General features: G+C 33.3%; 3 protein-coding genes across 5 annotated transcripts; 1 reads left to right on the top strand and 2 right to left on the bottom strand.

Moving 5' to 3' along the window:
* Positions 1-251: 251 nt before the first annotated feature.
* Positions 252-704, bottom strand: LOC125817714 (proline-rich receptor-like protein kinase PERK2). The gene has a single exon (XM_049497262.1). It carries the CDS (start codon positions 702-704, stop codon positions 252-254), a length of 453 nt encoding a protein of 150 aa, XP_049353219.1.
* A 9,966-nt stretch (positions 705-10,670) lies between these two features.
* LOC125817548 (beta-amylase) lies at positions 10,671-14,384 on the top strand. 3 transcript variants are annotated; one of them, XM_049497094.1, is made up of 8 exons: positions 10,671-11,061; positions 11,659-11,724; positions 11,821-12,219; positions 12,319-12,483; positions 12,770-13,033; positions 13,145-13,354; positions 13,779-14,018; positions 14,099-14,384. In XM_049497094.1, exons 1-8 carry the CDS (start codon positions 10,873-10,875, stop codon positions 14,288-14,290), a joined length of 1,725 nt encoding a protein of 574 aa, XP_049353051.1. In that variant the 5' UTR covers positions 10,671-10,872; the 3' UTR covers positions 14,291-14,384. The 3 variants fall into 3 exon arrangements, with proteins under 3 accessions (XP_049353051.1, XP_049353050.1, XP_049353052.1); XM_049497093.1 differs by having other exon boundaries at positions 12,770-13,037; positions 13,149-13,354; XM_049497095.1 differs by having other exon boundaries at positions 10,822-11,062; positions 11,666-11,724.
* A 7,909-nt stretch (positions 14,385-22,293) lies between these two features.
* On the bottom strand, positions 22,294-23,124 carry LOC125817713 (uncharacterized). The gene is made up of 2 exons (XM_049497261.1): positions 22,849-23,124; positions 22,294-22,665 (listed from the first exon to the last, which is right to left on the bottom strand). The coding sequence occupies exons 1-2, from the start codon at positions 23,122-23,124 to the stop codon at positions 22,294-22,296; spliced, it is 648 nt and encodes a 215-aa protein (XP_049353218.1).
* Positions 23,125-25,030: the final 1,906 nt, after the last annotated feature.

Raw genomic sequence — 25,030 nt, 5'->3', positions numbered from 1 at the left:
ATTTTCTCTTTTCCCCAATTAGAATAAGGAAAATTATAATCTTTGTTAATGTAAGAAAAATTGTTCAATGGCTTAGCAGAATAAAGAAGAATCAGATTCATACTAAAAATTACAATGGAGGACAAAATTGTCTGCAAAAAAAATCAAATCTGCTACCAAAAACCAGTAGCAGCGAGATGCCAAATTTTTCTATACAAAACACTAAAATGTTAATCGAAATTAAGGGTAACAGATGAGAAGATCAAAAAAATCTAAGATTGCACTGGACCTGGCGACACCGTCACGGGGCTGGGAGGGCTCAATGTTGGCGGCGGAGTTAATGAGACAGCTGGCGGCGGAAGCGGCGGCGGAGTGGAGACCACGGTGTCTGGAGGCGGCGGTGGTGTTAAATTAGGAGTTTCAGGGGTAGGATTATCTGGTGGTGGTGGTGGGGGTGGGGGTAAGTTAGGATTTGGAGTATTAGGCTGTGAAGGAGTAGAAATTGGCAATGGTGAAATTGGGTTATTGGTGTTAGTGGAGGTAGTGGGGGGTGGGTAAACGATGGGGCTTTGGTACTGATTTTGGTCACAAGAATCACCAGAACATTTGTTTTCCCCCTTCTGATTGTGATGCCTAAGTAACCCAAATCCCAATATAAGACCAGTAACAACTAGAACAGTGACAATGAAGATGAAGATCTTGGTTGCTTTCCCCACATAACACATTTTCTTCTCTCTTTTTTTTTTCACTTTTCTGGGTTTGGCTAAAGAAAATGATGAGTTACTGAGTAGTTGTTGTTGTATATATGAGCTAACCTAGGCTGTTATTAGTAGTATTGTAACTTTTAGTTCTGCTTTTTCAATCTGTTGGCAGGTGAAACAGAGAGGGTCTGTTCCTTTGGCTTTTTTCACCTTTTGTATATTGTTTATACTACTCTATACTTCTTTCTTTTCCTTCTTGTCATAGTTTTTTTTGGTAGTTGGGACCAATTTGGACTACATTTTGAGTGAGCTGTGAGCACTTGGGATGCAACAAATCATGTGTAGGAATGAAGATTTTGAGCTGGGGCGGATGCACTATCGATATATGGATTCATTCAAATTCAATATTTTTAACATGAAATGTTAATTTATAAGTGCAGGAAGTAATTTCGGAAATACAATAGGATTGTGTACGCCTAACCCTTCAAGTGTAATGTTGATTTATCATACTTTCGTTCCCTATGTGCACCTAACAATGCATTTTCTTGAAGGATCTAGCACCAGTATTAAAGAGTCCAAACGACTTAAATTTGAATTATAATTTTAAAAATAGAGTGAGTTTAATACTAAAAAGTTTTAAAATTAAACCCATCAAATTAAGAGGGAAAGGTGGCAGTATGGCATGTGATACCAATTAGGGGAGAAATCATTGTTTAATGTTGGTTTTGTTTTGATTGTTACATTTCACTTAATAATTAGTTGTTAGGCCAATGAAGTGAATGTTAGTTGGTATGAGAATAATCGGATACCGATGGAAAAAAATTGGGCTGGTCTTTCTTGGTCAATTTCAGAACATTTTGTCTTCATCAACTGTTCTTAATTAGGACAAAATTCTCTTCAGTTATCCTTATTATTAGATGTTTTTTGAGAATTGTATAATTAGTTTTTTTTTTATTTCTTGGGCTGATTAGTTTAATGCACTACCATACCATTATATAGAATTTTAATTTTGATTGAAGATAGTTGACATATAGAAGTAGTGAAAATTAAATATTTCACCATAATGGCTTCTCACTTCTCTAATTAGATATAGATACAGACAGTGAGTACATATCTTAATCAGTGTTAAAAATTTAGAGGTGAGGCGGAGCATTTTACTTAGCATAGGATGAGGTGTAAGTCTCGAGATATGGGGTATTAAGTCTTATGAATCTTTAAAATTTTAATTTATAATATAGTATAATAATAAAAAATTACAAAATTACATCAATTGTAAATAATCACAAACATGATTAAGAAAACTCATAGAAAATAAAATTTCTAACATGATTATATAAGTACAAATAATCTAATATTTAAACTTTCTAATAATAAAAGAATCATTATTTCTAAAAGTATATTATTATCATACTATACAATTTAACCCCCTAAAAGAAAATAATCAATAAAACTTATTAGTATTATAATAAAAATATCACTGCATCGTAAATAAGAATAAAATTACTTTCAAATAGTTAAATAAAATATGATAATTTTAATACAAAAAATAAAATCACCCTAACTAAGACCCACACTTGCAGAGGTGGAGCCATGATTAAGAGTTTGGGATACTAAATTTCCTTTTTTTTAAAAAGAGGGGGTTCGAACCCACAACTCTAGCGTGAAAAGTGTTTTCATGTTCACTTCTTTACTACTGAATCATCAATTAATTTTGTTAGGAATTCACAAGTTAATATATTTATATTTATTTAATTTTCTAGTACAAATATAGAATAAAATTATTGTGTTCGTCTAAAATCACGAATTCCCACCTAGCTTCGCCTTTGCACACTTGAATCTCATGGGATTTTGCTAGAGCCGCACTCTGAAGCGACTCCCAATAAAGTCTTTTATAACACTAATCCTAATTCCTTCTTAATAAATTTCTATTTCTATTTCTATTTTAAAAACGATTAAGATGAGGTAGAAGATGTACATGTGCCCCATGTCTTCCTCATGCTTTCACAACTACACCTCACTACCCACCCACCCCTAACCAAGACCCCAATCCAACCCAACCCATACAAGGAAAAAAAGAAGAAAAGTTCAAAAAATTGCATATTGGCTAAAGTTACTTTTCACAAATTTCAACCCTCAACCATTAAACAAATAAAAATCTCACCCATTGTTGACAGCCTTAAACTCAACCTCTTCCATAGGCTCCACTCATACCTAAGTCTATTAATGCCCATACTCCAAAGCAGACCGTCTTTCCCCATGTTTTACTTCTTACTAATACTAATATTTTTGTTCCTTGTCCATTTTTTTTATTTTTAGTTGTTTTTAATTATTTATTTATTTTGATAAATCAAGAAAAGATAAAATATTTTTATCTATTATACCTTCAATTAATTATTTTGAAAAAGGTAGAAATTCTTGAAAATCTTAAGTTTTTAATTCATGAACTTCATAATTTATAGGGATAAAATGGTAAACTCACTATGTCAATAATTATTTTCTTAATAGGTATGTCAATTCAAAAGTTGACAAGTAATTGAAGACAGAGGGGAGTAGTAACTTGGATAGTTGGACCAATACTAGTTTCGCATCTTGTCTCAGTTTGTTTATATATAAAATTTAAGTAATATTTTTTTTGAATTATATGATTATAAACTAAAGATATTTTAAACAAGCCAAAATGTCAAAATATTATGATCGTAAACATGTCATCTGAAAAGTTAAGAATAAAAGATTGCCAAAAAAAGGAGACATTTTTTATGAAATAGAGTAAATTAAAATGAAAGAAGTACTAGAAATGTGATCAACAATGAATAATATTTTCTATTTCTCATTCCGTGCTTGATATATCCCTTCAAAATTCTAATTAATTTGAATTCATAACCCAAGACCCATAAAAAATAAAGCTCTCAAATAAAACTCGAAACTTATAATTAAAATCACTAATACAATTCATTTATCTCATTTTTTCTTCCATGAATGCGTAGGTGCGAATAAATGTGGAGGTGTTAGTAGGAGGATATTTGGGAAAAAACCAGCCTACCAGTATTGCCTGCCATGTCACCCTTAAATGAAGCTGGCAATGTCAGTGCCTTTTGGTCTTTTTCTTCATTGACCTCTTAATTTACATCAACGTCCTTAATATTTCCATAAACTAACAAAAATGCCCCCATTTCTTCTCTTTCTCTCTTTCCCCCCCCTTCATCTCTATTGACTTTTCATTTTTCACCTTGTAACTTTGCGTCTTCGTGCCGATATGATTCACGGGAGTCCTGCTGCAGTTTGCCACATCACAAGTTGCAAGCGTGGCACCAACTCACTTGTTTGTCAATTAGTATCTCTTTTTAAATAGTTATAATCTAAAGGAATAAGAGTCTGAAAAATACTTCAACTTTGATCGGATTTGTTGTTGCGATACTAAACTTTCATGAAAAATACGGTATTAAATAGTCTAGGGAGGTAATAAGTCCTTATGAAAGTTTAGTATCGCAACAGCAAATCCGACCAAAGTTGAAGTATTTTTCAGATCCTTATCCCTAATCTAAAGTTACCTTTATAACTTTAAAAAATAATTTAACCATGCTTTATTATTATACTAGATACAGGACCCCGTGCCAGCACGAGGCCCAATTATTACTATTTTTTGTCTCAATTTATGTGATATCATGGAACTTGAGAAGTTATTAAAAAATTTATACTCCTATAATTTTTAAAAATATTATAAGTTGTTAATTATCATAATTTATAATACTTTGTTTGTTTCGATTTATGTGGCATATATAGGATTTCAAAAAGTAACCATTTTTTATGTCCTTTAAATATGTTAAATTGTTAATTATTATAATTTATAGTACATTTTTAATTTTCAAATAGTATATCACTTCCATGGCCCAATTTATGTGGCATTGATAGATTTTTTGGAGTCAAGTGATTTTCTTATATGTATTTTATTTTTTTCTAAATTGTTAATTATTGTGATTAATTGTACTTTTTACGTCAATATAAAATAATATATGTTTATCATCTAACCCATTTTATGTAGTACCAATAGAATGTCACGAGTCAGTCAATTTTTTTTTATATAACTTTTAAATATTTTCGTCAATTTCAAATAATATATGTTTATCATCTAATTCATTTTATGTGGTACCAATAGAATGTAAGAGTCAATCAATTTTTTTATATAATTTTTAAATATATATATATTGTTAATTATTGTGATTTATAATATTATTTATATAATTTTTAAATCTATAACCAATAAAAAAGAATAAGAGAAATAAATGTAATATAATGAAAAGACTAAATAGAAATATTACTATTCCTATTAAAGGAAAAACGGAATGAGGAGCCGACATAGTATTGTGAGCCCATGAGTTGAGCCCACACAATTCAATAAAAGAAGAGCAACTTTCACATGTAGCAAACACAAAATCAATATTTGTATGCTATAACAAAGTTTGCATAATTGTGCTCCATAGCAAAAATAAATATGTATATTTCGCTATACATATACAAAAGAAAACAGTTGTATAATCTGCTTTGGTATACATATACAAAAAGATCAATTGTATAAAGTGAGAGAGGCGAGTGAGCAAGCGAGATTTGGGAGAGTGGCGAGCGAGATCTGGAGAGGGGAGAGAGGGGAACGAAAATATATGTATATATACAATTTTCACTCATTCTATACATTTGCAATTTTGTATAAAGTGAGAGAGGAGAGTGAGAAAGCGAGACCTGAGAGAGTGGCGAGCGAGATCTGGGAGAGGGGAACGAAAATATATGTATATATACAATTTTCTCTCGCTTTATACAAACACAAACACATTTTATACAATTTGCATTTTTTGTATAAAGTGAGAGAGGCGAGTGGAGAGCGAGATCTGGGAGAGGGGAGAGAAGGGAACAAAAATATATGTATATATACAATTTTCTCTCGCTTAAACAAACACAAATGCACTTTATACACTTGCGTTTGTATAAAAAACGAGAGAGGCGAGGGAGAGAACGAGAATGACGAGCGAGATTCACCAGGAGAGAGGTGAAATAGCAACAGTTTGCTATGAGGTACAATTAAATCAAACTATATTTATAGCATTTAATTTGAATTAATAGTTTGCTATTATATACAATTTTCCCATAAAAGAATAACTTTTTGATTGGACATATGAGTTATTAGGTAAATGTTGATTGTTTTTGGTCTAATAAAGAAAAAGTACATCCTTAAAGCAAGAGATTACAAAGAGTTAAAAGAAGGAAAAAGTAGAAAGTGCCGAAAATACCCTTTGTCATACAAGCAGGCATGTTGACGAAGACATGCTTGCTAGTATACTCTTCTACTAAGTAGTAAGAAGAGTTTTAAGTTTAAATTTTAAAATTTGATTTATCGTAAATACGATTTATTTTAAATAAATATTATATCAAAAGAATTAAAATATTGAGAGGAGTTCATAGCTAATATTTGATCTGTTTATAGGAAGATTTTGTGTTGATGTTCACTGAAATCCGTTATTGAAAAGATTTGAAGCTCAAATTTTAAATCTAGACCTATCGCAAAAGTGAACAATTTCGAGTGAATAATATATGAAAAGACTTAAAACATCAAGAGCGATTTATATCTAAAATTTTGGACTATTTAGAGAAGATTCGAGTTGGTCTGGATTGAAAACAAAAAATTCAATACAAGTGCTCAATGAGAAAGATGAACTGCTGCAATATATAAATATTATTGTATAACAATGCATATGAATGTATATACATTTCCGATACATAATTAAATAGCATATACACTATTTGTACAATATAGATATATTACATATATATTACGTATATATTACGTATACATGTGATTATTTAATTGATTTTTTTTTATTGATGGTATATTTATGTAAAGAAGACCTATTAATTATATATGCTACAGTTAGTGTAGAATCAGAATACATAAAAATGATTGTCATTATAGTATTAAGTCCAATATAAAATTACATGTTATGGACGACAGGGTGGCCCCAATCCTTATTAACTTAGAAAGTTATACATTTTAAGGGGCAAACTATCTGGTGAATTGTGATTGTTAATTATTATAGCCTACCTTAAATGCTCCAAGTCAAAATAAAAAATCCAATATGTCCATACCGATTGATCCAAAACGAACTTAAAACATCCAATCCAATTCAGACTTATTTGTATTGTAATTTCTTCAATCCAAAAAAGCGAATATCCAAACCAAATTTTCCACATTTAATCCAAACGGCCCAAATGCTCGCCGCAGGTGCAACCCTTAAATACACATTTTTCAATAAGATTTTTACGTTGTATATTACTTGGTTCAACTTTAAAATTAAATTGGATTCATATATATTTTTTAATTATCATATCTTATTTAAAAAATGAAAAATTGGCACAACTTATACCTTAAATTGGTGATAAATAGCCCACTTTTATTCTTTTGGCAAATAAAGTTTTTTATAGTTATTTTGTCACTCAATAGCCATGTTTTGTTTCTTGAAAAGTGCTAACTTTTTTTTTTTCATAGTATTTTTTTCAACTCTCGCTCTTTTTTCCTCTCTTTTTTCTTCCGCTTTCAAGTTTTAAAATTTCTATTTTCTTCCCTAAAATATTTCTATTAGAGATCAATTACATCAGTTGACTCTTCACAATAAGTAATTCAAATCACATCAAATATTTTACTTAGTTTCTATTTGCCTTAAAGTGCATGCAGATTTGGAATTGAAACTCATCTATGTTGGATCTGCTGAGGATGATACATATGACCAACAACTAGAAAGTGTGTTTGTTGGCCCTATTTATCCATTTTTCTTTCCTTAATTAATTAATATATTTATGACAATTTTATAAAATATTGAATTTGATGAATATTAATTTTGTCTCAAACAAATGTATTAAATTTTTTTAATGAATACAAACAAATGTAAATGAATTTTGTTGTTTGCATTCTAAAGTTGTAATACAAACAAATGCATATCTATTTATTAGATCAATACAAACCAATGTATATCAATAAATACCAATCTTGATCTAAACAAATGTATACAAATTAGTTAGGTGAATACACATTTATGTATACCTTCATAAAATTAGAAAGACACTAATACAAACAAATGTATATGTAACGATATGATTCCTTCGTTAGGAAAATTCAATGGGAAAAGAATTGGGGCCAGAAAACTTTTGAGTAGTAACTTGGAATTTCCTAGCCTAGTCCAGATTTTGACGAAATCGGAGTCAGGCGAGTCTAGAGAAATCTGGTAACAATTAGGTGATCTAATTATGATTTTGATCACATGTGTAGATAGCTAAGACGTTAAGAAATCCATACGACTTTACGAAATTGAATTCGGGTGAGTAGAACTCCCAAAAATGATCTTAGTGTGAACGAGTGGTTTTTGAATGTCAAGGGTTGAAGGTGTGTTGTGAAATGGGGGATTGGAATTCAAATTCCAGCATTCTGTCTCCGTGCATGTCGCTGTAGCGGGATAGACACGACTTAAGTCGGAAATAAAATCCCAAAAATGTTTTATTCTGCACTTTTCGACTTTGAAAGCTAGGAGACGATCCCAAACGAGTTCTTGAGCATTTTTCACCATTCTTAAGGCTAAAGGTAAGATTTTAACTCCCGAATCCGTGTTTCGATCCGTAGAACTTAGTTTCTTGGGTAATTATCGATGAGGGAGGGTTTTGATTTGTGATTTATGGCGGGAAAAAGCCCTAAATTGGGTATTAGGATCTTGGGTTTGGTCTAGGGTTATTGGGTTTGTTATAATCCGGATAATTAAACCTTTGATTGTTGATCCTTGCGTTAATTGTATATTTTTAGACCACGAACAAGCGAGAAGAATCCGGAAAGGAAGATTCAAGTGCCTTAGGGGATTCAAGCTTGGATTCGAGGTATGTGATGATTGCGATTTCATGTTGTGTGATGTATGTTTGTTCTTGCTTCATTATAATACGTGTATGTATGCGAATGTTGCATTATTGATCACACTAATGTAATTGAGTATAAACGAATGATTGTATGCTATGAACCAACACTTGATTGCATGATTATGAGAATGTACATTGTGATTGTGATTATGACTAGTTGAATGGATCAGGTGTTGCGTTCTGACACACTAACTTCGATTGGTTGCCACGTTCCGGCATAAACATTGGATCAGGTACCACGTTCCGGTATGCTAACAATTTGGGTTTGGGTTCCATGAGAGGACCATTGACTTATCGTAATTGTGTAATTGAGAAATGTGAAACTGCACCTTGTTGTAAATGATGATAATATTGTATATGCTCGGTGTATGCATGTTATTATTATGTTGTAATAACTTATGTATGTTGCACTTAGTGGGATAGCCGTGTGATCCTACTATTATACTGTGGTTGTGTATTGATACTGCACTTGCTTGTTCTTTGTTGAGTACATGACATCTTCAGGCAGCTATTGATAGACCTCAGCTAGGTGACTATTGAGCGTGACCGGATTCAAGGGTGAGTCAGTTCTTTCAGGCTGCCATGGATCTTTCTCGTTTAAGTTCACTCTTTTCAGACTCATACTATTTGTTAAGGTGTTTGTTTAGTTTCGGGGTTGTACCCCTTGTTCTTAGACTTGTCGTTAGTAGAGTTTTGGTACAATGGCTTTCAGGTCTAGGGGTTGAATTTCCGCATTAGTTGGTTAGTTATTTGTTAAAACCTTGGAGTTTATGGGGACTCCATTTTTTTTATTGTCATTTAAACCTGCTTCCGTATCTTCAAATGCCTTAGTTTTCATAAAATTTGTTAGTTTGAGTTGTAGTAATGGTTCTCCCACCGGAGGGTTAGTGTGGCTGCCAATCACGACGGTCGGGTCGTGACAGTATACCAATTTATTAATGAATGAATACAAATGTATTCAATGCAAATGTATACCTATGTAAAATTAGAAAGATAATAATGCAAAATAATTTGTAGATAGTGGACTTCGTAGGAATAAAAGGAAAGATTAGTCATAATCAAATATCTTTGGCTAATTTTAAGGAGAGAGATAATTCCAAATAACCTTTTGCTAATTTTAAGGAGAAATGATTGGAAGTAGAATAGAGAGATGATAAATATCTTTTATTATTTTTAATTTTTTTTTGAAGAAAGATGAATGTGAATAGAAATTCCTCTCCTATATTTGTGCAAAATACATCTTATCACTATTAATTGCCAATTCTTTTAAGACATTCCTTTGCTAAATGATTACTCTATTTAGCTAAAACATGTCAATTTAATCTAAGAGTTATATGTATGTATCAATTCCTAAACATATAATTTTGAAAAATTCCCCTTTTTTTTATACATAAAAAAAACTTCGTATAATTTTGAAAAATTTGCCCTTTTTAAACATGAAAAAATAACTTGTGAAGTATATATATATATATATATATATATTATAGCTTGAGTTTGAGTCAATTGAGTATGTACATTAGTTGCTTGTACATTAATTAGTTGCTTGTATATTGGTTTAGCTAATAAAATGTCCTTCTAGCACGTGTTGTTAAAAGATGACAGAGTAGCAGTAGTCGAAAATCTCCTTTTGATATATATATATTTTTTCAAATGCAAAATTTAATCAGAAAGAAAATTATTTTATTTTTATATAAAATACTCTGATCACTCATTAGGGTATGATGAAATTTGTTCACTTCTACAATTCACGTGAACATAATTAGTGCAAAAGCTGAAAAAAGGGCAACTAGGAAAACGACACAAAGCAAAAAAAAACACGATTCAATGAAAAAGATGTACGTGCCTACTCCTTCCGTCCGTTTTAAATTAATTGTCATGTTTTTCTTTGGTATTTAACTCAAAACTAAATTAAATTAAATCATTTCGAACACGATTTGATGCCCAAAAAAAAATGTATGTACGTGCATGAAACGAAACTCTATGCTACAGTTGTTTCGTTTTCAATGTTTTTGTGGTAATAGAACTAGAAGAATCCATTTTTTTTCAAAATCAAATTTTAGGATCCACACATATAAAAACATTGCAGTCCACAAAAAAGTGTTCCATAAGGATTATTTGATTCTGTGTGATGAATTTCTTTACACTAGATATTTTTAACATTTTTCTTTTGCAATGCTATAAATTAATATTGTTCTGAATTTTTAAGCCAGAAACAGGAGGAATTTTGTTGATATTTTAGATAAATATCGGCATGGCTAGCATTGGAACTTCAAATTTAGGTGTTTTGCCTGAGGTAATGGGATTTCCACACCAAGAATTGTCTCTTGTCATGATTAAGAAATTTAATTTGGCAAGAAAACAACTTTTCCGGCAAAATGTCACATTTTCTTGTAATCGAAAGACTGGAATTACTCGAGCCATTGCACCAGAAGCAACAAAGGTAACAATTTTTCCTCTGTTCTTTCAATTTTGAGTATTTTGTGTGCTTGTTTTGTTGAGAGGTGATTAGACAATGCACGACATATATAACTGTGTGAGGATATGAGCTAGATAGGTGGTTTTGGATGTTGAGGATTAGGTAAAAAGATTAGTAGCTAGTCGAGCATCATCTAGTTTACCTTCTATGTTTTGTTATTATTGCTTTCTTATTATTTTACTCTTCGATTTTAGTATTACCCGTTGTTTTCTTTGATTTGATTATTATATTATTTGTTGTTGCTACTTCTCTTTTTTTTCATTGTTTTTGTACCTTATTTGAGTTGAGGTGTCTATTGGAAATAGTCTCTCTATCTTGACAAGATAGGGGTAAGGTATGTATATATACTCTTATCTTTCCAGACCCTACTTGTGGGATTAGACTGGGTACATTGTTGTTGTGTGTCTGTTTTGTGCAGAGACTGTGAATGAGAAGTGATTTATGTGCATAGTTCACAAAACAGAACGGAGATAGAATACCAACCTGCAGCATCTACATTGTCTTTAGAGAATTCGATATTTCATAGAAGAATGACTTCTCTGAGTTTCTCTTTTTATGCAGGTTACGGGTCCAACATTGAGTAGTGTCCCTTTAGCTAACTATGTGCCTGTATATGTAATGCTTCCAGTAAGTCATAAACCTTGTCATTGATCATGAAACTACATTGATGCAGATGCTAGTTTTAACATTGTCCGCTTCTTCTTTTCTGCTGGTGACAAACAGTTAGATGTTATTTCAATTGACAATGTTTTTCGGGACCAAGTTAAGTGTGAGAAGCAGTTCAAGGAGCTGAGAGAAGCCGGTGTTGATGGGATCATGGTGGATGTCTGGTGGGGAATTGTAGAGGCCAATGGCCCCGGGCTATATGATTGGTCTGCGTATAGGAGTTTGTTCCAACTTGTTCAAAAGATTGGCCTCAAAATACAAGCTATTATGTCATTCCATCAATGTGGTGGCAATATAGGAGACGATGTTTTCATTCCTATACCCAAATGGGTACTAGCTATCGGAGAAAACAACCCTGATATTTTCTATACTAATCGGACTGGTACAAGGAACAAGGAATGCCTCTCACTTGCTGTGGATAACCAACCTCTGTTTGAAGGTCGAACTGCTATCCAGGTAATTCTCAGAAGGATCAATCCAACTCTTATGCTCAGATATGGATAAACGTATTGATTTATGAGCTTAGGCTCTACTTAAAATTCCTGATGCATTTAGATTTACAGCGACTACATGAGGAACTTTAGAGAGAACATGTCTGACTTCTTGGAAGCTGGAAGCATAGTAGACATAGAGGTAGGACTTGGTCCTGCTGGTGAGCTTAGATATCCGTCGTACACTCAGTCTCAAGGATGGAAATTCCCCGGCATTGGAGAATTTCAGGTCAGACTTGGCTCAAGCTGCTACTTAAAGATCAACCACTTTGTGACTCAAGATTCATAACTTCTTATTCATTTTGCTACTTTCGAGTGTGTTTGTCTAAGCTTATAAACTGGTCAGACTGGCTTATAAACATTATTTTTATGTGTTTGGCAAATACTCAAAGTGCTTATAAGTTGGTCACCCCCAACTCATGTTTTTTCAGCTTATAAGCACTTTTAGTTTGACCAAAATATTTACTGTTTTATCCTTATAATCCGCTAATCCAAATGGGCTCTAAATGTTGCAGTGCTACGACAAGTACATGAGAACAGATTTCAAGGAGGCAGCAACAAAGGCAGGCCACTCAGAGTGGGATCTTCCAGATGATGCAGGAACATATAATAATGTACCCGCTGAAACAGGATTCTTTGGATCAAATGGTACATACCTTACCGAGAAAGGGAAGTTTTTCTTGACCTGGTACTCTAGCAAGCTACTGCTTCACGGAGATCAGATCCTTGATGAAGCAAACAAAGCTTTCCTGGGATGCAAAGTGAAGCTATCAGCTAAAGCAAGTCTTCATCCACCTGGAAATTCTTTAGTCTTGGCATTATTGATCCCTTTCGAGTTTTGACAGCACAAGTTAACAGAATTTTCCCTTCTGTCAATTTTGCTCGAGCAGGTAGCTGGAATTCACTGGTGGTACAAAGATGCCAGCCATGCTGCAGAGCTAACAGCAGGATTTTATAATTTGGATGATCGAGATGGTTATAGACCAATAGCAAGGATGTTATCGAGGCACTATGGTACCTTTAATTTCACGTGCCTTGAGATGAGGAATTCAGAACATCCAGCTTATGCTAAGTCTGGCCCTCAAGAGCTAGTTCAACAGGTTAGAAAAGAGAGTTGCATGTTTTATGCCACTTTAACATCCAGTGTAGATCTTGGACAAACTGTGACTTAACGTTATACTCCCTCCGTCCCAATTTAAGTGTCCTAGTTTAACTGTGCACTAAGTTTATGAAAGGGGAGACACTGAATCTTGTGGTCTTAAATTAAAGATGCATGTGTGTAGTCCTTAAAATCTCGCGGTCTTAATCTTGCCATGTAGAACGTTGGAATTGGAAAGCTTACTAAATATAGAAAGAGACACTCGTTTTGGGACAGATCCAAAAGGAAAGTAAGACCACTTAAACTGGGACGGAGGGAGTACCAGTTCTGAGAGACCTAATTTTACAGAGGAAAGACTTAACATTTTTTCGCGAACAACTAGCTAAGGACTGCTATTAACCAAGACTTTACCTGATTATGTACAGGTTTTGAGTGTTGGCTGGAAAGAGAACATTGATGTAGCAGGTGAGAATGCACTTGCAAGATATGACGGCTATGCCTACAACCAAATCCTTCTCAACGCTAGACCAAATGGTATCAACAAAAATGGTCCACCAAAACTAAAAATGGCTGGGTTGACTTACCTTCGATTATCTGAAAAACTCCTTCAAAGTAGGAACTTCAGAACCTTTAAAACATTTGTCAAGAAAATGCATGCTGATCTGGTAAGTAGCCTCTTAACTTTTCAGTGTTACTGTTAGAAAAGCGTTGAGTTTTTAATTCCTGCGATTGGTGTCTTTTACAGGATTACTGTCCTGAATACGAAAAACCAGCTCCCCTGGGCAGATCAAAAGGGGAGATTTCAATGGATGAACTTCTTGAAGCAACTCAACGAACAAAACCATTCCCGTGGGATGAACAGACAGATGCAAGAATTGGCGGTATATTGGCTGAATACTGGGATAGGCTGCTTAACAAGTTCTTTCTATCTAACTGATGCTTACTTTGCCTTGAACTCACAAGCAAGGGAAGTCATATTATGCATCTGCATTTATATGTAAATTTGAATGAAAAGATATATAGGAGACTTTTATGTCCATATTACAATACTCATACATGCTGCTATGAAAATCTAAATGTCCGTCTTATATTAGTCAAAATACTAGGTGATGTCTTCTCATTTGTCATAGCCTTAGTGGACATAGTTACATGATATTCTGTGAAATTACTCGAGCCATGTGCAAACTAGCCCTCGAGGTATTTTTTCTTAAAAATATAAGGAAAAATACCTCTTTTTAAGCAGTAACATATATTGATTTTTCATAAGCTGAAAGAAGAATTACCTTAAATACTTTTGAAATCTTGATTAAATGCAAATTAATGTTCTATTATTTTTTTTAAAAATTAATCGATTAACCAAACATAAACAACTAATTATTTAAAATGTATCAGGTTGCCCTGCTGGCTGCTATTATTGAACTCTCACTATAAAGTTTGAATTTTAGGCCCCAAACTTGTTGAAATGAAACAAAAATGTAGCAGCTTGTCCTGTAGGCTGCTATTAATGAATTATCACTATAAAGATTGAATTTAGGCTCCCAAACTTGTTGAAATGAAACAAAAATGTATCAGTTTGCCCTGTTAGCTGCTATTATTGAATTCTCACTATAAAATTTGAATTTAGGCCCCCAAACTTGTTGAAATGAAACAAAAATGTATCAGCTTGCGCTATTGGCAGCTATTATTGAATTCTCACTATAAAGTTTGAATTTAGGCCCCCAAACTTGTTGAAACGCAACAAAAATGTATCAGCTTGCCCTCCCACCCTTTTCTCATCTCATCCTCATTATTTTTTTAAAATTTTTTTTTTCTTTTTTCTTATACAAAACTGAAGATCATCGAACTTAGCTTTATCATTATTGTTCCCAAATTGAAGTTAATTTCCTTCAACAATGGCAGTCAAAAGTAAAATTGAAGCTAATTTTTTTCAAAAATGGCAACCAAAAATTGAAGCTAATCCCTTTTAATGATGACATCTATAGCTATACCCTCAAGCTCCACATCTTTTATCAACAAGGTTTGTGCCTACATTAAAAGTAAAATTTTGATGCAATTTTCTTGAATTTTGGGTGATTCATTGTTTGATGTTTCATAATTGTGGGGAAAAAAATATCTTTCAATAATAATAAAAAGAAAAAAAATAATTATTATTTTTTACGTGGCTCTGATGTAGGGTTGATGTGCCACTAATGTGGCGCTAACGAGACACGTGTGTAATTCACTTTCCATTGTGAGTCTAATATTGTAGTGTTAGAGTGAGATTAAATTCGCTTGAAAGTTGTTAAGGTGTATTTAAATACCCTTATTTTTGAAGTGGTAAAGTAATTTTTCTACATAATTTGACATTCCCGTGCAATGAACGTGTATCAAAACAAGTTTGAAATAAATAGAATTTTGGAGAATTTGACGAAAAAGACTATTATGTTGTAAAACTTGACAACAAAAGAACAATATAAAGAGGAAGAGAAGAAGAATATAAGACAAGAGGAACAATATAAACTAACTTTCTTTCTTTCAAGTATATTAAACATTATTCTCAACACCACTATTTATAGGATTACATTGAGGAATACCAGAGGGTGTCATAAACATTACATTAAACCTTGAGAATTACTACCCATTAAGGAGGAAATAAACCTAGGAGTTATGGTCATCCAATTAACCATATTATCAACAACATTACTACCAATAAAGGATGAAATTAACCTAAGAGTTATGGTCATCTATTTGACCACATTATCAACGACATTACTACTCATAAAGGATGGAAATTAACCAAGGAGTTATGGTCATGCATACCAAAATGATTTACAACACTCCCCCTTGGATGACCACTGATAGATAATATGCCTCGTTAAAACCTTACTAAGAAAGATCCCTGTGGGGAAAAAATCTTAGTGTAGGACAAAAGAGTACACATATCTTGTAATACACTTTGTTTGCTGCCACGTTAAAAACCTTGCAAGGAAAATCCATTGGGATAAAACCTAGGTCAAGGGAAAAAGAGTGCAACGCGTAATTTACTCCCCCTGTTGCGAACATCATTTAATTTCTTGGGGACGACGCATTCCAATCTTGAATATCAACTTTTCAAATGTTGAGGTTGGTAATGCTTTAGTGAACAGATCCGCTAAATTATCAACTGAGCGAATTTGTTGAACATTTATTTCACCTTTCTTCTCAAGATCATGAGTGAAAAAGAATTTTGGTGAAATCTGTTTTGTTCTATCTCCTTTAATATATCATCCCTTCAGCTGAGCTATACATGCAGCATTGTCTTCGTACAATGTAGTTGGAATATCTTTTTCCATAGAAAAACCACACATTTCTTGAATATGCTGAGTCATTGATCTCAACCAAATACATTCCCGACTTGCTTTATGGATGACTATTATATCTACATGATTTGAAGAAGTAACAGCTAATGTTTGCTTCATTGAACGCCAAGATATAGTTGTGCCTGATTATGCAAATAAATAGCATGTCTGAGATCGAACTTTATGTGGATCAGACAAATATCCAGCATCTGCATAACCAATCATTTCTGACTTGGATTTATTAGAATAAAATAATCCCATATCAATAGTTCCCTGAAGATATCTGAATATATGTTTGACTCAATTTCAATGTCTCTTTGTTGGGGACGAGCTGATCTTGCCAATAAACTTACTGCAAAACAGATATTTGGTAGAGTATTATTAACAAGATACATAAGCTCCCCAATGGCACTAAGATATGGAGTTTCATTGCCAAGAAGCTCTTCATCATTTTCTTGAGGTCGAAATGGATCTTAATGTATGTCAAGTGATCTCACAACCATCAGGGTACTCAATGGATGTGATTTATCCATGTAAAATCGCTTCAAAATATTTTTTGTGTATGTTGATTGATGGACAAATATTCCATTTTTCAAATGCTCAATCTGTAGGCCAAGACAAAATTTTGTCTTACCAAGATCTTTCATTTCAAATTCTTTTGTTAAACACTCAACAACTTTTCAAAGCTCTTTAGGAGTGCCAATGATATTTAAATCATCAACATACACATCTATTATAACAAAATCAGATCCAGACCTTTTTATAAAAACGCAAGGACAAATAGGGTCATTTTTGTACCCTTCCTTTAGCAAAAATTGGCTAAGACTTTGTACCACATTTCCCCTGATTGTTTCAATCCATATAAGGATTTCTGAAGCATTATCGAACAATTTTCTTGCGAATTTTTATATGCTTCAGGCACATTGTATGCTTCAGGAACTTTCATGAAAATATCGTGGTCCAATGAGCCATATAAATAGGTTGTGACAATATCCATTAGATTCATTTCAAGCTTTTCATGAACTGCCAGATTTATTAGATACCTGAAGGTAATTGCATCTACCACAGGAGAATATGTCTCCACATATCAATGTCAGGCCTTTGCGAAAAACCTTGTGCCACAAGTCGTGCTTTATATCTTACGACTTCACCTTTTTCATTTCGTTTTCGCACAAAACCCCATTTGCATCCCACTGGCTTGACACCTTCAGGTGTTCGGACTATTGGTCCAAAAACTTCACGTTTTTCAAGTGAAGTCAATTCCGCTTGAATTGCTTCCTTTCATTTTGGCCAATCATTTCTCTGTCTACATGCATTGACAGATTTTGGTTAAAAATCCTCACTTTGTTGCATTATTTCAACAACATTATAAGCAAAAATATTGTCTACCACAATACTATTTCGATTCCACTTTTTCTCGTTGAGACATAACTTATTGAAATTTCTTCATTCTCATTATTTTCAGTTAGTTAGACCTTATTTGTGGTCTTATCATTTGTTATGTCTCAGAGCTCTTCTTGAGCAATTTCCTCCATGGTATGATCTGCATGATCATTTGTTCCTATTCTTTTTCAAGGATTTTTATCCTTTGAACCAATTGGCCTACCACGTTTTAAACGTGGTTTAGACTCATTTGCTTTAACAATTTGTCCTACCGGGACATCAACTCAAACTGGAGCATTTACAGCTGGAATATAGGATTTAGTAACCCTTGGAAGGTTAGTAAATGCATCTGGCAGTTGATTTGCAACATTTTGCAAATAAATCATCTTTTTAACCTCTTGCTTACATTGATTTGTTCAAAGATCTAAATGAGATAGAGATAATGAATTCCAATCTATCTCTTTTTCCAACTACTTATGTTCTTCCCCTAATGTTGGGTATATTGATTCATCAAAATGACAATCAGCAAACCTTGTCGTAAATATATCTCCTGTCATATGTTCCAAATATTTGATAATAGAAGGAGATTCATGCCCAACATACACCCCCAACCTTCTTTGGGGACCTATCTTTGTGTGTAGCGATGGGGTAATCGGAACGTATACCGCACACCCAAAAATTCTAAGATGGGAAATATTTGGCTCATGACCAAAAACCAATTGTAATGGAGAGAATTCATGATAACTAGTTAGCCTTATGCGCACCAATGTTGTTGCATGCAAAATAACATGCCCCCATATTGAAACAAGCAATTTTGTCCTCATTGACAATGATCTAGCTATCAATTGGAGACACTTAATCAAAGATTCCGCTAAACCATTTTGAGTGTGAACATGAGCAACTGGATGTTCAATTAATATCCCAGTGGACAAACAATAATCATTAAAGGCTTGCGATGTAAACTCACCAACATTATCAAGACGAATTGTCTTTATTGCATAATCTGGAAATTGTGCTCTTAATCTTATTATTTGAGCCAACAACCTCGCAAAAGCCATATTGTGAGTTGATAATAAGCACACATGTGACCATCTTGTAGATGCATCTATCAAGACCATATAATATTTAAATGACACACATGAAGGGTGAATTGACTCACATATATCACCTTGTATACGTTCCAGAAATGAAGGGGATTCAGTCCTAACCTTAGCTGTTGATGGTTTAATAACCAACTTTCCTTGAGAACAAGTAGCACAAGAGAATTTCTTTAATTGAAGAATTTTCTGATTTCTTCAAAGTATGCCCATGTGAATTCTCAATAATTTTGTTCATCATATTATAACCGAAATGGCCTAACCGGTCATGCCAAATGATAAAATCATTAGGATTAGTAAATCCTTTGTTTACTATGGCATATGATTCAACCATACTAATACTTTTATGGTACAATCTAGAAGAAAATACGGGTAATTTTTCTAGCATATATTTTTGCCCCAATTTTACTGTAGTAATATAAAGGTATTTAACCTTTCCTTCATTGGCAGTCTCAACATGATAGCTATTTTGGCGAATAACTTTGAAACTTAATAAGTTTCTTTGAGACTTACTACAGTACAATGCATTTTCAATAGTTAATATTGTTTCCCCAGGTAGTAGTAAGGTCGTTCTTCCAGAGCCCTCAATTAATTTTGCACTACTAGATATTGTATTAACATAAGCCTTTTTCACAATCAAATTAGAGAAATATTTCTTTTCTCTTAAAATAGTGTGAGTTGTAGCACTATCAAGAAGACACATATCTCCATTACTCATCTTGAACCAATTGTGAAGGGGGCATTGGGGTTGGACTCATGAGTGATGTTTGTCAATCTTTCCAATACAAATAGTGGTGGATTTTTAGGTTCAAGCAAACTTTATGGGGTGATTTCCTAAGGGCTAAATATTGTCAAAGATCTAACCCTGTGAGCAAAAAAAAAGGGCTGTCAAAATTCCCATGCTAGGAGGCTTATGACAAGGAATACACACAAGGTGGAGACTTACATACAATGGAAAATCAGGTCTGGTTCATGCTCATTCTGGTGGGATAATTGGTTAGGGGTTGGCCCATTGGCTCAGTTCACTGAAGACAACAACAGATTCAACAATGACACTGTCTCAGAATTTATTGAAGAGGGACAATGGAATATAAACAAGATCATTCAACTAGCTCCTCCAACTCAGATGCACAACATCCTTGCTACTCAGCTTCAGCTTCAACAAGGTATTCCAGATCAGCCGGTGTGGAACCTCAACTGTAATGATGTGTTCACTTGTACTTCTGCCTGGAACTCCATCAGAGAACAAAGAACCAAAACCAAAATTAACACTCACACTTGGCATAGAAATATTCCTTTCAAGTGCTCTTTTCTATTATGGAGAGCATTAAGAGGCATGCTTCCTACAAATGAGAAACTCTCCAGTTTTGACATAGAACCTGCAGACTGTTTATGCTGTCATCCAACAGGAGTGGATACCATTGATCACATTTTTAATGCTGGAATATTTGCCAAAAAGGTTTGGAAATTCTTTGCTGACTCTCTGGGCATCCAAACTGATTATATTCCTCTTAGATATATGATTATGAGATGGTGGGAAAACAACTACAAAAATGAGGCCCATAAACTTATTTTTCAATCCACTCCAATATTTATTTGTTGAAACTTCTGGAAGAATATGTGTGCAATAAAATATGGGGGCAAGTAATCTAACATTGCAAGGGTCAAGTTCTTGGTGCTTAAGGATACTTTCAAGTTACTATATACTGTTTTCCCTTACATCCCTTGGCCATCAAGCTGGGTGGAAACTGTCAGCCTTATTAAGAAATGCTTTCATGAAACCAAGGTCACTCTTGTCTAATGGATGAAACCACCAGATGTGTGGTTTAAACTCAACACAGATGGAAGTGCATTGGATAATCCGGGCAACATAGGAGCATGAGGTATTCTCAGAAACTCCAATAGAGACTTAATATTTGCTTATTTTGTTCCTTTGGGGGCATGGCACCAACAATTAAGCAGAAGTGGAGGCAGCTGTATTTAGCTTATCATGGTGTGTTCAGTTGAATTATCAAAAAGTTATACTGGAAGTTGACTCACAAATGCTGGTGGACTGGCTTTTGAACAAATCAGCCCCTCCTTGGAACATCTCATCACAAATGCAGCAGCTTCATACCCTTACCACTCACTTCTCACACTTCAAATGCATTCACACACTCAGGGAAACCAACTTTGTGGCAGATTCACTCTCCAAACACAGCCATCAAGTCACCAGCCCAAACTATACTTCACCAGCCAACAAATTCCAAAAGAGGCAGCAACTTATCTTCAGCAGGACAAGGCAAGCATGGCAAGTTTCAGAAGAAAGAAAATGAAAAGAATTAAGAAACCCCCTTGACTTACTCAACAACATGGTAGACATATGAAGGAGCTTGAACTCCAAATGGTCTTTTTGGTGATTTACCAGTCATCTTCACATAGGCTATCTCTTTTTAAGTTATAGCTTTATGAAGAGATTTTCTTTTTCTTGTAAAGGGAGAGTCTCCCTCATTTATGCTTTCCTAGATTCTCTGTATCAAGAGAAGTCCTCTCACATAGGTGCTTAGATGATAGGCTTCATTTCTAGTATGGGGAAGAGTTGGAGAACCTTAGTAGGCTACCAACTCTTGAACCACCATAGGATGGAGGTAAGGTCTATGCCCTCTCCCTGTATTTTGCCTTGTTTATCTATGATAAGGCTTGGGGTTGTTGCTTAGCCCTTGACCCAAAAAAAAAAAATCAATTGAAAATTGGAGAGTTTTATTTATCTTCATAAAATAAAAGTACATCATAAGAAATATGAAAAATCAACAACTTTGCAAGAAAATAAAAGTACTTTTTTTTTTCTGAATATAAAAACAACATAAGGAAAAACATAATAATAAAAAACACATAAATAAAACAACATAATTATTTTCCCCAATCAAATGATCAAACATTAGTTTTGATCTCCAAAGAAGTCTTCAACTTCCAAATGAGTAATATCATCAAGGTCATCAAAATCATCATCTTTTAAAGCCAAATTTGCTTCAATATTGTCATCATATTTTTGTGAAGGCCTTGCCTCGACATCATTTTTATAAGTCAAGTGTGACTGCACCCGAGCATTAGAAGAAGATGCACTATTTTTATTTCCTTTTCTTTTCAAGGAATCTTGATAAAGCCTAACAAAAATGCTTAGCTGCTCTACATTCATTCTTCCAATGCCTTTTCATGCCACAACGATGACAATTGCCTCTTGAAGGATTTCTTTGAGAACCCATATTGTTCTCCCTTTTATGGCGACCACCACCACGATCATTATTATATCGTCCCCTGCCATTGCCACGTCCACGCATATTATTTTGGCCTTGATTTTTATTTTGTCTTCTCACAGACTGGCCATGTGCTTCAACCTCATTTGGTTCCGGTAACTGAGCAATTCTCGTGGGACGGACCTCATGGTTTTTGAATAAAAGATTATTATGTTGCTCAGCCACAAGAAGGCATGAGATTAACTCATAATACTTTTTGAATCCCCTGTCACGGTATTGCTGCTGTAATACCAAATTTGAGGCATGAAAAATTGTGAGTCTTTTCCAACATATCCTCATCTTTTATATCTTCCCCACATAATTTCAATTGGGAAGTAATTTTGTATACAACAGAATTATATTCACATATAGTTTTAAATCTTGTAACCGTAAGTGAATCCATTCATAACGAGCCATTGTCAATACCGTTGCCTTAAGGTGGTCATACCTTTCCTTCAAACCAGTCCACAATTCAAGTGGATCTTTCAACGTAAGGTATTCAACCTTCAATCCTTCATCCAGATGATGACAAAGGAAAATCATTGCCTTTGCTTTGTCCTGACTCAATGTCGTATTACCATTGGTAATAGTGGCACCAAGACCTTTAGCGTCAAGGTGAATTTCAGCGTCGAGTACCCATGACAAGTAATTATTTCCAGAAATGTCAAGTGCCATGAACTCAAGCTTTGATAAATTCGACATGATAAAACTATCATAGAAAATAATTTAATTAGACTAAAATAAATAGTGAGTACATAAGTAATTAACAAAACTTTTTTTTTATCAATGATAATAACGTGACACATGTTATTGTACAAAGTAACATCAATTAGTAAATTAATGTGTTAGTATCAACCTTCCGAGCAATTTAAATGAACATTCTGCCTAACATATTACTTAAATAATTTCTAGCAAAATTGCTAGACAAAATTAAAATTTAACCAATTTAAAATAGCATAATTCACTTGATGATTAGGCGAGAACATAAACTTTTTGGACTTATATATATTCCATTGTTTAACTACCAAAAATATACACACACTGTTTAACACCTAACCATTTCCTAATATGTAGTATATTATATTAGAGTGATTAATAATGAGAATTAAGTATATGAATACATACCAGAAGCTTAACTTGGAAAAATCGAAATGATATTAGAGTTTCGTGTTGATAACGTTTTGTAAAACTTAAGAACAAAAGAACAATATAAAGAGGAAGAGAAGAAGAATACAAGACAAGAGGAACAATATAAACTAACTTTCTTTCTTTCAAGTGTATTCAACATTATTCTCAACACCACTATTTATAGGATTACATTGAGGAATACCAAAGGGTGTCATAAACATTACATTAAACCTTGAGAATTACTACCCATTAAGGAGGAAATAAACCTAGGAGTTATGATCATCCAATTAACCATATTATCAACAACATTACTACCAATAAAGGATGGAATTAACCTAGGAGTTATGGTCATCCATTTGACCACATTATCAACAACATTACTACTCATAAAGGAGGAAAATTAACCAAGGAGTTATGGTCATCCATTTAACCACCAAAATGATTTACAACATATTACTTCTATAATTGATTTTTTTTCAAAATAGTCATTAATTATTACACCTCACTTTTAAGCCTATTTAACTCTCCTGTTAAATTATACTAGTATACGTTCTCGCGCGTTGAGCGGTTAGTTGATAAATGTTATCATAAATATTGATTTATTGACAATTTCTAATTTTTATTTATCATAAGATAATATAGTAAATTTTATTTGAGAGAATGTTATTCAAAATTAGGGAAAAGTACCCCCCAACCTATGCCCGAAATCTCAGAGACATACTTATACTATACTAAGGTCCTATTACCCCCCCCCCCCCCTCCCCGAACTTATTTTATAAATAATTTTCTACCCCTTTTCGGCCTACGTGGCACTATCAACCAGATAGCTTGAAAAATTGTCAACACATGTTGGCCCCACAAAATAGTGCCACATAGGCCGAAAAGGGATAGAAAATTATTTATAAAATAAGTTCGATGGGGTAATAGGACCTTAGTATAGTATAAGTGTGTCTTTGAGATTTCGGGCATAGATTGGAGGGATACTTATGCATTTTCCCTCAAAATTATTCAAAATCATACATAACCTATGCATATTATCCTCTTGTTAGAATAATAAAGATATAAGAAAATTTAATCGTTGCATTAAAACAAAATACAACTAAGAAAAGTCCTATCATCGTGATAATGTTAAGCATAAAACTAAAAAAGTTTTAATCACTTGAATATCAAATTGTAGGCATGTTATTCAAATTTTTAATTTTTATCTTTGAATTTTTCTTAATGTCATATACCAATTATATGATATTTTAAAAAAAAATTATTTAATTATATGCGATATTTTAGTACAATATGATGCTTACAACTGAATGATATTTTCATAAATCTGTATCAATTTCGGATAATACATTGAATGGATAAAGATATATAAGAAAGATAATCCTATAACGTTTAATTTTTATTACAATAAAAATTCATTAAAAAGATGGGTAAAATAGGTGTGTAAAAGAATTGTTGCATATGAATCATTTATCAAAATTTT

Source organism: Solanum verrucosum, unplaced genomic scaffold (assembly GCF_900185275.1).
Source record: "Solanum verrucosum unplaced genomic scaffold, falcon-dt-bn FXZP01000280.1, whole genome shotgun sequence".
In the NCBI taxonomy this organism is placed as follows: domain Eukaryota; kingdom Viridiplantae; phylum Streptophyta; class Magnoliopsida; order Solanales; family Solanaceae; genus Solanum; species Solanum verrucosum.
This window is presented reverse-complemented; position numbering and strand designations above follow the sequence as displayed.